This window comes from Podarcis pityusensis (assembly GCF_964106645.2).
Source record: "Podarcis pityusensis genome assembly, chromosome: 2".
Classification (NCBI taxonomy): Eukaryota; Metazoa; Chordata; class Lepidosauria; order Squamata; family Lacertidae; genus Podarcis; species Podarcis pityusensis.
This window is the reverse complement of record NC_138029.1, coordinates 61428078-61444555: the sequence shown is the minus strand read 5'-3', so window position 1 is coordinate 61444555 and position 16478 is coordinate 61428078. Positions and strand designations below refer to the sequence as shown.

The following is a 16478-nucleotide window of genomic DNA, read 5'->3' as shown; positions in this document are numbered from 1 at the left end:
TTTTCACCTTTTCACTTGTTGCAGAAAATGGTGGAAACTGAGGCAAGTGAAAAGCAAATAGGATTTGGAAGCTTTGTTCTGTAGTGTTGTTTCGCTGTGGTTGGCAAAATGATTGCACTCTTGTACCAAATAGTTGCAAATGTACTGTATTTTGAAATAATTGAAAGTTAATTTTCCACATCAAGGTTATACAATATTTGGACAACCATAATTATTGTGACAGGAACAAATGTAGCCTTCCCTTGGGATCTCACAACCCCACTCCCTCTCTTTCAACATGACCATGAAGAGGGGAAGCTTTGGCTTCTGTTTTTTATTTAACCACAGCTTGTTGTGTCATCCAAATTCAACAAATTTGTAAAGTATAAGTATGGTTTGTTTGAAACAATAAAGCCCAAATAGTGCTCTGCGTAACAGAATGTTTCTCTCCAGATTCTTTAAGCTCTGTCTCGACCCCCCATATATTATTAAATTGAGCTCATCATATTGCACAGTTAGCACCTTCACAAGGAATACTCACAAACTGAATCAATGTACGATCTCGGCACTGGGCATAAGTTCCACATAGATAGTCCAGAACCCACAAAAATAGTGGGAAACAAATTATATCGAGTTGTTTTTGTGTCATCAATGTATATGAAACCTCACAAAGGAGAAGATAGGTTCTTGCCAAAAGGGATTTGAAGTTTAGATACTGACACAAGGGACATAGCAGAGGAAAAGGAGAGAAATAAAATTAAGAGTCAAAAGAGGAAGATCATTTAGATGTAAACAGCCTGAAGCCTGCTCAGTCCCTTTGGAGGGATTTGAGGGGTGCAGTTGGGAGGCTGCATTAGCAATCTGGACAGCTGCTTGGCGCTGAATTTGGTAGGATGTATGAATTCCTTAATCACTTTTCAAAATGTCAACAGGGACTGAAGAAGCTGTGATAAGTTTAGTTTAGGCTACTGGCAGTTCTAGCTACACCTCTGAAAAAGAAATAGTTCATGACTCTCAGCAGTTTCCAATTTGTTATATGTAGTTGGGATTAGGATTAGGGAGCTCAAAATGCATTATAGCAGAAATAAGTGTTGTCAGTAAAATTCACATCTATAAATCTGATATTGTTACTAAAAAGTAAAAGTATGTGTTCCTCTGTTGTTGCTTTACATAGTATGAGTGCTTGCTGCCAGCAGCAAGCATCTCATTTTATCCTTGTCGCTGCTTTATTTAGTAACAAGGATTAATTGTACCTTTTAGTGTGTCCAACTGATGAGTCATTTTACATAAGCTGAGGACAAGTCCTCATCATGTTTGTCATTATTGTTTTGTTCAGATCTCTGAGCCTCAAATCTGCAATTAATATGTGTCAGTAGCCCCTTATGAAAAAATCTGTTTTCTAGATATACGAAGAGGGCTAAAAATGAACAGCCTATTTGTGTTATATTAATGTTTTCTAATAAATTGTGGTTTGGCCACATTTGTACAAAGTTAAGGAACTGAATGTATATTTGGGTCGACCACACATAAAACCTTAAGTCTGGTTTATTTTTATTTTTTTAAAATAAGATGTGGATGTTTCAGTCTGAAGTATCATGCTGAAGTCTGTGTTTTTTCCTAAATAGGAAGCAGGCATATTATTGCAGCCATGTGATGGAACAGAAGACGCGAAAGAGTCTGTTGGAGATAAGTATGTATTTTAGTATAAATGAGAGTATTGGGGGGGGGTGTGACAGTTTGCATTTCTAATAATCAGCTTTGTGAACGCTGAATAATTTTTGTTCAGATAATTTTTTTTTTTTAAATTGAGTCATCATCCAGAAGTGATTTGACTGGCATGAGTACTTCTATTTGTTGTCAGAACAATGGAGAAAAATTGGCACTTATTTTATCCAAGTTTAGACTTTAAAGTCATTTGCTTTTAAAAACAGTGTTGATACTACCAGCACCCTTATTTTCTATTTTATGTGGACTGCTTAGGTGTCCAGGTTTTTGTGATTATTAATTGTTTTATTAGAGTAGGGAAATGGGAAAGCCAGTCAAGTTAATAATAATTTAATTTAAGCCTATTATCTGGCCTAGCAACCTTTCGCCTTTCTGTTAACTCAGTTCTTGTACTTGCAGTTATTAATGTATCAGAAGGTCTTGTGTCTCCTCTAGCCAATTTCCTGCTATACATTCTGGCTCAATTCAGATAAATCATGGTTAAGGAAGTTTAACTATGGTTTCGCATGATGTCTGAATTGACAAACCATGGTTTGCAATCAGTTGACAAACTAGAACTGAAACCCATTTTTAGTGGGTTTCCAAACCATGGTTTTTGCTAATTATGATTTCGCATGACCTCTGAATTGACGAACAATAGCTGTGGCTACTGCTATTGATCCACCTTCCAAGGCTACTACATCTAGAGATTAGCGTGTTGGGCAGATGAAAAATGAAAGCAGACAAGTATCTCTAAATGATCGTTTGCTTGATTGTTTGGAAGCTTAAACTGTTCATTGGGGTTCTGAATCATGATTGGCACAAACCATGGTTTAGTGTGATGTCTGAATTGAGCCTATATGTGTGGTATAAAAGAATAAATTGTCTTCACAGATGCTTTGAAGTAATAATCTGCTCAAACAATAATAAGACTCTGTTTATAGGCAAGATTGTACATCATTTGATGATGGCGACAAAATGACGTCACACGTGATTCTGGTAAGAAATTGCTTCTTTATTTTTCCTTGTAAAGCTAGGCCTTAATGTTAAACATGCTTGCTTACTTAAATGTGCACTCTCCCTAAGAGTCTCGTGTTTCATTTGTGCCAGAGTGGTTGTTTATGGGGGGGAGGGAGAGAGTGTTTGCTTATGTGTGTGGAGTTCATTGGCATAATGTTTAGTTATATTCACATTCATAGATCTTCTAGACAGAAAAACACTGTGAAATTAATTCAGAGGGTTTTTTATTTTTGGCTTGTTTGTTTTTTTGCTGGAGACTGAAAACTTGTTAACTCCACTGTAGAGTGATTAGAATAACTGTGATGTTTATTTACAGGGTTTTATTAGCAAAGTTTGTGATCCAAGTGTCAAAAATGAGTTGGAAGAACTGAAAAACAGAAATAACAATGCTCCCGAAGCAACATTGTGTGTCCCTGTACCACATCTTGATTTGAAGAATGTGAATGGTGGTGACAGATGGGAAGGTAATTCTGAATCCTTTGATACTTTTGAAGAACGGAGTAATTCTGAAACTTTTCAGAAGCTTGCATTTGTTTTCCATAAACTTTTGGATGATTTCATAGCATTTTAAGAAATGAACTAGTAGCTGTTTGGAATAAGTGTGAAGAGAAAATAGATGGCAAGAATGATAGTTACGTTGAGGCTGCCACTCAGTTTATCCTAAATATAACCGAAAGCAAAGCAACCTAATGCTTATTCAAGCCCTTAAAAAGTATTCATATGCTTTTAACATTCCTGTACAACATGTGTGTGCTTCCAGTGAGTCACCTTTTTAGAGTATCTGTCTTGTAGAGAACTCCGTATATAGCTGGCATGGCAAGTATACTGTAACCCTCTGGCGAATCCACTACTAAATCTTTAAGCTACAAGGTAGGCGGGGATCATCCTAGAAATTATGCAGTGAATCCTTCATGCCTCTTCAGGTCAAGGATTGGGACAAAGACTGAAGGTTGTCTGTGCCAAGCTCACAGGGTCAAATCAGCAATCACCCCACCACCTTCCCACCATCATTTATTGCCATGGAGCCTAAGAACATAAGAAAAGTCCTGCTGGATCAGACCAGAAGCCCTTCTAGTTCAGCATCTTGTAATCACAGTAGCCATCCAGGTGCCTATGTGCAGCCCACAAGCAGGACCTGAGCGCAACCCTGAGCTCTCCTGAACACAGCAGCAGAAATGGGAGCAGTTTCCCAGATCACTGTGCATATGAGATTCCTAGAACACCTGAGCCCAAGCAGCAACCAGAGCAGCCATACTCCTTGCCCTCCTATACTGTGGGAAATGAGTGGAAGCTTCCTTGAATGCTGTGCTCCTGAGGTGCCTTGGCCAAGCAGTATTCACACCTCTCTTCTTTCCTTTCCTACAAGAAAGGAGGATGTAGGCCATATAATGGCCAAACCAACAGGGACTTCGTAGCCACAGTTTTTAACTTTGGCACAAAGTGCAGCTCTAAATGATATACAATGGCATGTAGTGTTAGTGCTTACTTATGAAGCAAGTACTGCCCTGTTGTATAACAAATTTGAATACTCGTAATTCAACTAACCTCAATATTAATATCAATTTGAGGTATAGATATTGTTTTGTGTATAATTTAAAAATCAACCTGGTGTTCTTGTGTAGTATCAGGCATTTTGGGCTATTCTTTTTACACTAATGAGTAAATAAAAATTGTTGGGAGTTTCTTATAGAACGGGAAAGGTGAATACCTGGACACCAGGAACACAGACATGAAACTTTCAGTCTTCGGTTATTTTTTTGTATTATAAAAAGTATGAATGCTATTGCATCAGATGTAACACCAAGCCATAATTTGGCACTATGAGAATGACCCTGGAAGGAGTATGACTTTTGCACTCCCTCATCTACCTTCTCCAAATACATTTAGAGTAATTAAGGACTTCATTGTTTTCAGCAAACCATATGGAAAACTGTGATTTGCACTTGTCCAATAAATTAGCGTTTGATCCTAATTTGCAGAACAAACACAAATGGTTGTTTGCTAGTCTGGATGTAAGGGGAAACTTTATGCTGAAAGCCAGGAATATTGGAGGAAGGCACACATACCAAACCATGTAGCTGAGCCGGTGTGTGGATGTGTACCGATATTAATCCCAACATAGAATTACTTCCTACATAGGTGATAGCTTCCATCCCCATTTTTTTCCTGAATCTAAGCATAAGAAGTATACTTTGTGCCCAAATATCTGCTTTAAAAGCAACAACAGTCTTTTGTTATGGTAGGAATGTCAGCTTCTCAGGTTGCTTTTAGAAGAAAACACGTGGCAAGTAGGATTTCTTATTATGTTTGCTGCTGTACTCTGTACCTCCTTTGTGCTCTTGGAAGGTCTTGCATGGTCCTTTGGACCCTGGACTAAATCTGGTCATTCTCTGTTCTCTCGAAATCAATTAGAATTCTAGTATGCTAAACTTTTTATGTTAGACTAGTTGGATTTCCTGTGTAAGCCTGTGGGATCCTGGTCTACTTCATTGGTTTGCAGAGTGAGGTCTGCTTAGTATGTTGTGATTAAAAAATCTGCTTCAACTAGTATTAACATTTATCATTCTAATTAAACAAATGCATGTCTTGAGTGCACAAATAATTTAATTATTTCCCTGCATTTTGAATTGCCATTACTGTCTTTAAAAATATGAGCAAAAACTGTCTTGTGTGGAAATCCTCTTCCTTTAAAAACGTGTTTTGCTAAAACATGGGAAAGCATGTGGCTTTTTGTTTGTCACCTCTGATCCAACCCTTCTGGAAAGGCTTTTAATTAATAAAGGGCCTAATCTTGAGTGGTGCTGGGCACCTTCAACTGTCCCACATCATTGGGAATGGAGCGCTCACACCTGGCCCACTCAGTTGGAAGACTTTCCTTGTGCTGTACTTCCTACATGTTATGTATGGTTTGTTCTAACTGTGCGATGTGTTCACTTCAGTATTTTTTGCCATTTTTTCATTTATTAGCACCATGCCCTATCACTTTTCCCCTCATTGATTTCAAAACAATGCATCTGCAGACAGAAGGGGAGGGTAAGTATGGCTCGCCATACATTCAGTTATCTACATTTTTTCATGGTTATGGTTGCTTTCAAATTACCCCTTTACCTGCTGCCTTCTGAAGAGCCATAACTTGCTTACAGAGGCACATGCCTTGCATGCATCAGGTTCCAGGTTCAGTTAAAGCATTCCAACCAGCAGGGCTGGGAAATACCTCTGCTTGAGACCTTGGAGAGCTGCTACCAGTCAGAGTGGTTATTAATCTGCTAGCTGGACAACCAATGGTCTGACTCTGCATAGGGCAGCTTAATATGCTCACAACATGAGGACATGCTTGGTTTGTGTTTTTTAAACCCGGCATCTTTTATTTCAAGACGGTGATTCCTTAAAGGCATTTTTGTACTCGGTGGGAAGCAGGTACAAGTGGGTCAATCAGCATTTTGTTGTGTTACCATTCCATATTCTTTAAACTTAGCATTCAAGTAGAAGAATTGCACTGGAAATTATGGTGACTATACTTATCCTGATAGCAGCTAAGCAGACAGCTAAAAAGCCCTTAAGAGAGATGTAGATACAATTTTTTTAAGGGACATTAGCAAGGATTTTATTTCCTGGGATCCCTTACTTAATCTTTCAGTTCCTTTAAAACAGAAATTGTTTTATGAAACATATCAACAAATCATTTCCCCCCTCAAATTTGGAATTTTATTCTGTTCTTTTTTTCATGTTTGAAAACAATTTATGCTCCTTCAGCATCGCTCTAAGACTAGTGAACTAATCCTATATATCTACACATGAAGGAAGTCAGAACTTTTTATATACTGAAGCGTAGTTGATTTTGTTTTGTTTTCTAACAGTACAGGCCTATACATGTCTACTTAGAGGTAAGCCCTGTTGAGTTTAATGGGACTTTCTCTTAGTCAAGCATATATAGGATTGCAACCTAAGAGTTGTAAAAGATTGTATTCATTATCTTTATGTAGATGGATCCATGCACTTAATGTTGCACTTGAACTATTTCAGTGTGCCTTTTATTGCTTTTACAGAAAATATCTGCTGCCAGTGGATTAAACATCCCACTGGCTTTGTTGTGTTATCTAAAATGCACACTGTATATAATTTGTTGTGCAGAATTGTACAACTTTTTAAAGTAATGCATGCTGACTATTTAGAAAAATGCGTAAGTTGTATACACTCATGAATATTGTTGTATATGTATTTTGGGTGTATTGGGCTATTTCTTTTTTGTTTGCTTTATGACATGTAGCTTTCCAGTGCATTTCACTATTCATTTTGTGTATAAGCATACTATTTAATGCACACTTGGTTTTCTTGTGACCCTATAATACCTAAGTGCCATTTGCTTTTTATTTCATTGTCTTTTGTAGAGCCGTTTCCTGCTTTTAAATCTTGGCAGGAAGAGAGTGAATCTGGAGAAGCTCAGCTTTCTCCACAAGCTGGAAGAATGAATCATCCTCTGGAAGAAGACAGTCATCCCATATTGTCACATCGGAGTTTGGATTTTGGACAAAGCCAGCGTTTTCTGCATGATCCAGAAAAAGCAGATTCTTCATCTAAAGCACTTTCTTTTGTTAGGTAGGTAGTTAATGCTCACAACTAAGTTACACAAGATCAAATTCTGATGTTTGGAGTCAGTTCTCTTTAGAAAAGAGGTGTTTTGGTGTAAAAGCTGAGATAGAATTGTAGCGTTAGAAGGGACCCAAAGTGTCATCTAGTCCATCTTCCGGCATTGCAGACTTGGGAGACTTCTGTACCTAGTACAGTGGTGCCTCGCAAGACAAAATTAATTTGTTCCGCGAGTTTTGTCGTCTTGCGATTTTTTTCGTCTTGCGAAGCACGGTGTCGGGAAAGTTTTGGAAAAGCTTCAAAAATCACCAAAGTCTTTAAAAACCTCAAAAAAGGCTACCACATCGCGTTCTATGAGTTGCTCCTCGAAGTCAAGTCGCAACTGTATTAACGGTGTTAAGAAAAAGGAAACAAACTTGCAAGACGTTTCTGTCTTGCGAAGCAAGCCCATAGGGAAAATCGTCTTGCGAAGCAGCTCAAAAAACAAAAAACCCTTTCATCTAGCGAGTTTTTTGTCTTGCGAGGCATTCGTCTTGCGAGGTACCACTGTATGTAGAAATCTCAAACCTGATTTTAATTTGGATCCATTGAATATGCTCATTGCTCATTGAAATCTAGTCAGGACTAATTTAAGCCCTACTGGATCCAGTGGGTCTAGTCAAAGTTGTAACTACAAGGAAAGGTTAGAGCATTTTGGTCTTTTTCATTGAGAAGTAAGGTGGGACACAATAGAGGTGTATAAGATAACATGGGGTGGTCTTCACCTAATCTGTCATTGCAAAGCCTGTACAAGGGATTTTGCTTGTGCAGTGGAGTTCCCCCCCTCCCACCTCTGGAATTGGCCTGGGGGGTGTCAGAACTCCTAGAACAGCACATTGAGGAAAGGAGAGGGCTGATCGATCGTTCCATCGGGCAGGCAACAGTTTGCCACAGAGCAACATTGAATTCCACCCAAAGTGTAAAGAAAGTGGATATCAAGATGTTTTTCATCTTCTCTCATAACACTAGTACGCAGGTCCATCCTGTACCTCGTTATACGGTGCATAAACTATGAATTTTGCTGCCAACTTGGAAGGCTTTAAAAGGGATTAGACAAATTTATAGTTAATAAGGCTATCAGTGGCTACTAACTATGATGGCTTTATTCCCCCCAGTGAAGGCGTCATGCCTCTTGAGTACTTGCAGCTGAGAATCGCACGTGGGGAGAGTGCTGCTGCAGGCAGGTTCTCCTTTTCAGCTTCCCATAGGCATTTGGTTGGCCCCTGTGAGAACTGGATGCTGGACTTGATGGGCTTTGGCCTGATCCAGCAGAGCTGGTCTTCTGTTCATAAATAAGTCTGGATCCAATCCATTTATGCTTAAACTACATGGTCATTGTTGTGATGCTATCTAGTCTGACTTTTAGTGTGTATGGATTTCCCACCTGTTTCCAGCTAACGTAAAGCAGATTTTGCACTGTGGTTGTAGAGAGAGGCATTCTAGAGTACACACTGAACCCACCCATAATAGGCAAAATGTTATATCATTTTAATGATAGAGACTTGCCTTGCCCTGAGTTCTGATTCATGTTAGTTATTGAGCATTGTTATACAATAATACTTTTCTGGTTATGAAAATTATACATAAACCAACCATTGTCACGACAAAGTTTTTTCAATTTTTTCTGAAGTGGAAGAACAATGAGTGGAAAGCATACTCAGTCAAGGCTTTAAGCCTCATGTGGGCTTGAACCATCTTCTTGCCACAAGCTTTCTTCGTTTTACAATGCTACAACTGACTTCAGTGCTCCTAAACATGTTTATAGCTGCAAAAAGTGTTAAGGGTTGTGTCTAGCACTGCTGTTGCATGAATGGAACAAACTCACACATTGGGATTTGCCCTTTTCCTCCCCACTGTCATCTTCAAAACCATCTCCAGACAGGGGGACCCCCTGAGGCAATTTTTGGTGGTGAACTGGGGTAGCGGAGAGAAATTTAGATACAGTCCATAGTGTTGAACTTACAGAGCAGTGGTTGTTTCCTAACATGTCAGCTTTTTTTCCCTTTTCTTTTCCAGTGTTAGCTAAATTGTTTGTCATTCTCAAGATCTCATTTCCCTGTGTACTTGTATATTTCACTACCATTCTTCACTGCTTCTTAAGCACATTTGTTGGAGCCAGGCAGACCATAGACCTATAGCACCTACATCTGTAGAGCCTTCATCTTGGTGTTTACAGCAATAAGGTCCCTTGACTTTAATTAAAATGGAAATTGGTTGGTTTTGCCTCATAGCAGTAGAGGTCTGGGAAAATCTATGGAGAAATGGTGATGTCCATTTGTTTTTCTTTTTTAAATGCATAGTTGTTACTCATTTTGCTAAGCAGGTGCTAGGGAATTCAGGCTTCGGAGATCTTGCATGATGATACACTTGTTCTATATCTTTTTCTCTGCTGCCTTTTACTTTTGACCCCATGCCAATATGTCTTCTGAGACTATGTTTAACAATGTGCACTTTGCATAAGCATGGACCACCTGACATCTGTCTCCCATTTTCTACCCAACTTTTGACTCAAACCTTGTCAGGTCCCCCCCCCTCCCCAGTATTAACAAAATACTTGGAGCTTATGTCGCATATGGTACCATGGTGCATGGAGCGATATTTGAGTTGTTCAGTAAGAAATAACTTCTTAATCAGCCTGGATCACAGCATGTCATCAGTTGTCCAAATTTGTGACTACTTTTCCAAAACATCAATTTAAAATAGTACTACTTTCACTTCCCTGGACTTAACTGCCCCTGGCTGCAGAAAATCTTGTTTCTTCCTGTGTTGTAGGCACCAGATGAGTCTTTGGTACATTTAGAGTTGTTACCATCTTGATCCTGAGATCATCACAAATCATGGTATGATTAGCAGTGACATTTTTCTTCAAGTGCCTATTCATTAGATTCATAGGTATCCTATTGCTGGTTATTTGAGGATTATTTAATTTCTGTACTGCTTAATATATTTAAAATATCTCTAAGCGGTTTACAGACAACTGAAGCAACAACAGGCAACTTAAATTGTTACAAAAATAGTTACATATAAAAACATTACATTAACACAGTTACTAATGTATATAAATCAGTATCAGTTCATTTTCCTTCTGACGCACCCTCCCTCTCATCCTCTGGGTTTTCACCCAGGGTCCAAACAAACGCTCAGCTCAACCACAAAAGTTTCACAGCGAGAAGAGTTCCTAGAAACAGCAGTCGTGGCTGTAGTCTCTCACTCTAGTCTTGCTTTTTATGAGTAATCCCAAGGTGGGTGGTACTTCAGCAGGCTGCCTCCAGCTGTGTCCCATTCAGCTGCACTCTCCACACCCAGTTCTAGGTACAACAGGTTGGTTGAGTTTCCCAGGGGGTCCGAAGGATCGGCAGAGGGGCACCTCTACTCGCAGCTCTTTCTTTACTCTCTTGTTTCAACCTGTGGCTTATTCATTTTGTTTCATTGTGGCTTTTCTGGCAGCCATAATACCATCTTTGAAGCTAATGATCTGTTCTGATGTTCCATTTCTGCAGGTGCATTGGGACAAAATTGTCTTAAGATAGTCTTAAGCCTTGGCTTCTCCTTCCTCCTAAAACTGAACTTTGTAACATTCATAATGCTTCGGCATACCTCATAATGAGTAAATATATACCAGGTGGGCAGACTTGTGCAACAAAGAATTAGTAGCTAAGGTGCATTAGAGAATTTTTTCTTAAGTCTGGAAGGGGAAAGGCTGTACCGAAGGTACAAAACAAACACATGTTTTAGGGAGAAAAACTTCAATTTTCAGGTTACCAGTGACAAAAATTTGTATATTTATATGCATATCTTCATGGTTCTGAGATGAATGGTACTTATTTTCATCAGTGTTGACTTTCTTTCTTTTTTGCTCTCTTCCTGTTTTTATGAGCTTCCAATGTTTTCACTTTTCAAGTGCACCATTTGAATTTGAGACTGTAAAGGGAGATTAACTTTTTCCGGCAGAATATTGATCAGACTGTTACTCAGAGAGTAAAATAGTCTAAAAGAAGGCAAAATAGGAAGAGTGAATTGTTGACAACACTGAGGTGAAATTTGTGCTACTCGAGGGGTTCCAACCCCTCCTGAGTCAATTTGGGAGAGTGTGTGGAGAAGGGGGGGGGAGCCCCATTGCTCTAGTGGAAGTCGTTGTGCAGGTTTCTGCTGCGGGATGCATTAGTTGAATCCAGCCCTTAGTGTTTGCTTTTAGCTAGCATAAGCTCCAAATCTTAGTGTCTTTTTGTCGTCTGGCTGTAGAGAGAACATCTAATACACCCTTTAAAATGGGGTAGCTGTTGCAGGTCACATCACTACAAGGAGGGAAGAAATAGAATACATTAAGAAAAAGGCATAGAAAAGCTATAAAACTTTGTCGGGAATATCCTGCCAGTTTGATTTCCAGTTCTTCATCTGATGCTTTGAAACTAAGAATCCTAAAATCATGCATAGAATTCAGCACTTGTAGGAGTGGTTGGCTCTGAATCTGAATTGTTAGCTTTTATTCAACTGAGCTAAGTAACAATGCTATTGTGAAAATAATAGTTGAAATGAGCTTTTAAGATCATGTTCCATTAATCCCTGCATTATAAACAATTTGATAATGGTGTCAGAGAGAATACATCATTTTCTGTTACTGCTTTTACCAGATACCTTTTAAGTTGTGGTGTGAAAGAGCTGTACTTTTCCCATAGAGGAGGGTTTGCAACGGTTTAATAGTATTTTAGATGTTATGGTTTACAGCTTTTGGAAGATATCAATCATCTTGTGGCAAGAGGAAGGGGTGGCCCTTATGAGTGACTCAAGCACTTGACTGACAGCTTTTTCACCTGCCATGTTCTCATCTGAGCAAAATGCAGCTTTAGTGAGGATTAGTGACAATGTTGTGTGAGAGAAGTTAACAGGTGAGACTATTTTTGTTCTGGCCTTTGTGATAGAAATATAAATGTACACCTGCTCACTGTTTTCCAGTGTTGTGCACAATATGTGTATTCGGTATCTAAAACCTTGCCCTTTAAATGCAGAACTCGAAGAGCATCATTTAATAGTTCTAAGGATGACAGAAGGGAAGACAAGACTCCTTATCAGCTAGTCAAAAAGCTGCAGAAAAAAATAAGGCAGTTTGAGGAGCAGTTTGAAAAAGACAAAAATTTCAAGGTAAGCTGCTGTTACACATTGGTAGCTAGCTAGCATTCCCAAAATTAAGTTTTGTTTTTCACATGGCTCTATGTATTCCTGTATTGTAGTCAGTGAAAAGGTCTCAGTTGTATCCTAAAAAATCTATTGGGGGTTGGGCAGAACTAGATGGCTTGATCCAGCATGGTAATTCTTAGGTTCTTAATTCTCTGACCCAAAGAAGTTGCATGCTCGGGTGTATGAAAAACACAAGCCCAGATTTTGCTGCTGTTACTTACTTTGTCCAGCAAGGGGCATGGAGAACTCTTCCAATGAAGAAGTCAACCCTGTTAAATTCAGTGTGTGTGTGATTTCTGAGAATCCTAATGCTATACATATCTATTTTCAGCCGTCGTATTCTGATATTGCAGCAAATCCAAAGGTTTTAAAGTGGATGACAGAGCTTACCAAATTGAAAAAGCAAATAAAAGGTAAGAATTTTGTGTTTCATCTTCTTGGGCTTTCACACCTTTCATTGGACCTTACTGGAGAGAAGGGTGACTCATTTTTCACTCATTATACAGTGGTACCTCAGGTTACATACGCTTCAGGTTACAAACGCTTCAGGTTACACACTCCGCTAACCCAGAAATAGTGCTTCAGGTTAAGAACTTTGCTTCAGGATAAGAACAGAAATCGGGCTCCAGCGGCGCGGCAGCAGTAGGAGGCCCGATTAGCTAAAGTGGTGCTTCAGGTTAAGAACAATTTCAGGTTAAGAATGGACCTCCGGAACGAATTAAGTACTTAACCCGAGGTACCACTGTATATGAATGAATAAGTTTCTTGTTTCTGTGTTGTCTCAAGTAATTGACTTTGGGTTTGGTATTTTCTTGAATACAGATGCAAAGCACAAAAGCTCAGATGGAGAATTCATACCTCAGACACGGCCACGAAGTAACACTCTTCCAAAAAGCTTCGGCTCGTCTTTGGATCATGAAGATGAAGAAAATGAAGATGATCACCGGGTTGCACAGAAAGAAAGGAAGCCTACCAAGGAGGCCACAGTGGAACTCATTTTTAAAAGGCTGAAGGAAAAACGAATTGAAAGCTGCCTTCCAGAAGATATAAAGGTATATATGCCTATTTTGTACTTGTATTGTTGCACTTGAAGAGATGAAAATAGTACAGTTCAGCTTATTTTACAGCACTTGCAAATTTCCTAAGGCAGTCGACTTGCAACTTATGCACATTTAAGTTGTGCGATCATAGCTTAGCATGCTTGTCCAAAAAGGGGGGGCAGGGAGGATGACGGCAATCCCACCCACCATAGCACTCACTCTGGAAGAGTATTCAGAGGTGCATGGAGAGGTTATAGTGGCCTTGGGAGAGCACATACGGCTTTTGGAGAGATTACGGAGGTGGTCAGAGTCTTCAGTGGCCTTGGGAGAGTTTTTTAAAGGGTTGTTTTGACTATTAATGATTTTGGCTTTGCATGCCAAACCCAAGGCCACATAACCCTCACACAAGATGAGAGTCAACTGTATAACATGCAGCACTGAACTAGATTACAGTAATCATTCACTGTATTTTAATTTTATAAGCAGACACTTGCACAAACTATTGCAAAGTCTCAAATGCACATATGGCGTAAGAGTTGTCATTTGGTATTAGGGTACATTTTCCTGACAGTAGGAGAAGCCTCATGCAGCAAGGTACCATTATCTGAGTTTTGAACTCTTTGGAGCTTTTGGGCCGTATATGTATAAAATATATTCAGTATAGCTGTCTTATCTTTTATAAGTTTAGCTTCAGAAGGAAGCTTACACTAAAGAGCAGATTTAGAGTAAGACACTTGTCTCTCGTTACAGAAAATGACGAAGGATGATCTGGTAGAAGAAAAAACGTCTCTCCAAAAAAGTCTCTTGTACTATGAAAGTCAGCATGGACGACCGGTAATATTCATTATTTCATTCCCTGCAATTATTTAATGCAGTTAATGTGGTTATGAAATATCACTGAACACCTGCCTCAAATAATTCTCATATTTTATGATTACCAAATGATTCTTAAAATAGCATATAGATTGAATGTGTGCCATGTAGAGGCTCAAAGAATGAGCTGCAAAATAAGATTCAAAGGGCAGCTCTTTAAACACTGTTAACACTGAGGAGGGAAGAAATATTTTGAGCTGGTGTTCCATTGTATTTTTGTTTTCAGTTCACTGCTTTGGTATTTTTTCTGCTGTGTATAAATAAATAACAGATAAATAACCCTTCTTCTGGCGCTTTAGGGAGGTTAGTCAGGCCTCTGTACATTCCTGTATAAAACATTGCAAAGTACACACTTTCTACAGAATTCGCATTCAGTAGCAAGATGCAAAATTACCAGTATTGGAAAGCTTTATTTTTCTGTGATTACTTATTGTCCACACCTAAACTGTGAACTTGCACAGTTTTAGTATTCTCCAGCTATTTGAAGCGTCACCAGATAATGCTCATGTTTACTTGTTATGATAAACTATGGGGGAAGCACTATGAGGACGAAACTCCATTAGCCTTAGTGAAGTGTTGGGTTCCCATGTGACTGGGAGGAAAGCTTTTGCTGAGTTAAATTTTGCTGCCGAATAACCACTGCTTAGCAGTGTATGAACCACAAACCCCGATTTAAACAATAATCTGTTAATCAAGCCAGCTCTATAACCAACCCATGGATCAAAGTTGGCTTGTTTAGCAACTCATAATTGGCCACATTTGTTCATAATGATAAGCTAGACTTCCTGGCTTATCGTGGTTTGTGTGTATGAGCACTGTGCTTATGGACCTCACAGCTCCAAATTAAAATCACAGATTTAAAAACTGACTAGGCCAGGGAGTGGTCTGAACTTGTTTTATGTGTGAACACAGTCATTGTTTTAAAACAGGATCATATCTAATGACAGGCCAAAATGGTTTAAAGTAAAACAAAAGTTGGCAGAAGCCCTACTCCCACCATGTGGGAAGAGGAAAGTGTCGCAAGCCCTGTACTTTGCTCAGGCTGCTGGAAACATGTCCACATAGTGCTAAATCATGGCTTAGCATTGCATATCAACTGGACCACTTCAGGACTTTATCAACGACTTGGATGATGGACTCAAGGGCATCCTGATCAAATTTGCAGATGACACCAAACTGGGAGGGGTGGCTAACACCCCAGAGGACAGGATCACACTTCAAAACGACCTTGACAGATTAGAGAACTGGGCAAAAACAAACAAGATGAATTTTAACAGGGAGAAATGTAAAGTATTGCACTTGGGCAAAAAAAATGAGAGGTACAAATACAAGGTGGGTGACACCTGGCTCGAGAGCAGTACATGTGAAAAGGATCTAGGAGTCTTGGTTGACCACAAACTTGACATGAGCCAACAGTGTGACGCGGCAGCTAAAAAAGCCAATGCAATTCTGGGCTGCATCAATAGGAGTATAGCATCTAGATCAAGGGAGGTAATAGTGCCACTGTATTCTGCTCTGGTCAGACCTCACCTGGAGTACTGTGTCCAGTTCTGGGCACCACAGTTCAAGAAGGACACTGACAAACTGGAACGTGTCCAGAGGAGGGCAACCAAAATGGTCAAAGGCCTGGAAACGATGCCTTATGAGGAACGGCTAAGGGAGCTGGGCATGTTTAGCCTGGAGAAGAGGAGGTTAAGGGGTGATATGATAGCCATGTTCAAATATATAAAAGGATGTCACATAGAGGAGGGAGAAAGGTTGTTTTCTGCTGCTCCAGAGAAGCGGACACAGAGCAATGAATCCAAACTACAAGAAAGAAGATTCCACCTAAACATTAGGAAGAACTTCCTGACAGTAAGAGCTGTTTGACAGTGGAATTTGCTGCCAAGGAGTGTGGTGGAGTCTCCTTCTTTGGAGGTCTTTAAGCAGAGGCTTGACAACCATATGTCAGGAGTGCTCTGATGGCGTTTCCTGCTTGGCAGGGGGTTGGACTCGATGGCCCTTGTGGTCTCTTCCAACTCTGATTCTATGATTCTAGGACAACTAGTGAGCAAGGAGACT

General features: G+C 39.5%; 1 protein-coding gene across 7 annotated transcripts in view; it reads left to right on the top strand.

The window, feature by feature from the left end:
* The window catches only part of FAM13B (family with sequence similarity 13 member B), a 56663-nt gene that overhangs the window by 32953 nt on the left and 7232 nt on the right, over window positions 1-16478 (top strand). For 6 of the 7 annotated variants that reach the window (XM_080996274.1, XM_080996271.1, XM_080996272.1 and 3 more), the window contains 9 exons: window positions 1605-1669; window positions 2628-2682; window positions 3020-3167; window positions 5671-5736; window positions 7092-7299; window positions 12336-12468; window positions 12836-12917; window positions 13327-13556; window positions 14295-14378. In XM_080996274.1, coding sequence (XP_080852400.1) covers window positions 1605-1669; window positions 2628-2682; window positions 3020-3167; window positions 5671-5736; window positions 7092-7299; window positions 12336-12468; window positions 12836-12917; window positions 13327-13556; window positions 14295-14378 — 1071 coding nt within the window. The remainder of the gene's footprint in view (window positions 1-1604; window positions 1670-2627; window positions 2683-3019; window positions 3168-5670; window positions 5737-7091; window positions 7300-12335; window positions 12469-12835; window positions 12918-13326; window positions 13557-14294; window positions 14379-16478) is intronic. The other variant, XM_080996277.1, reaches the window with a different exon arrangement.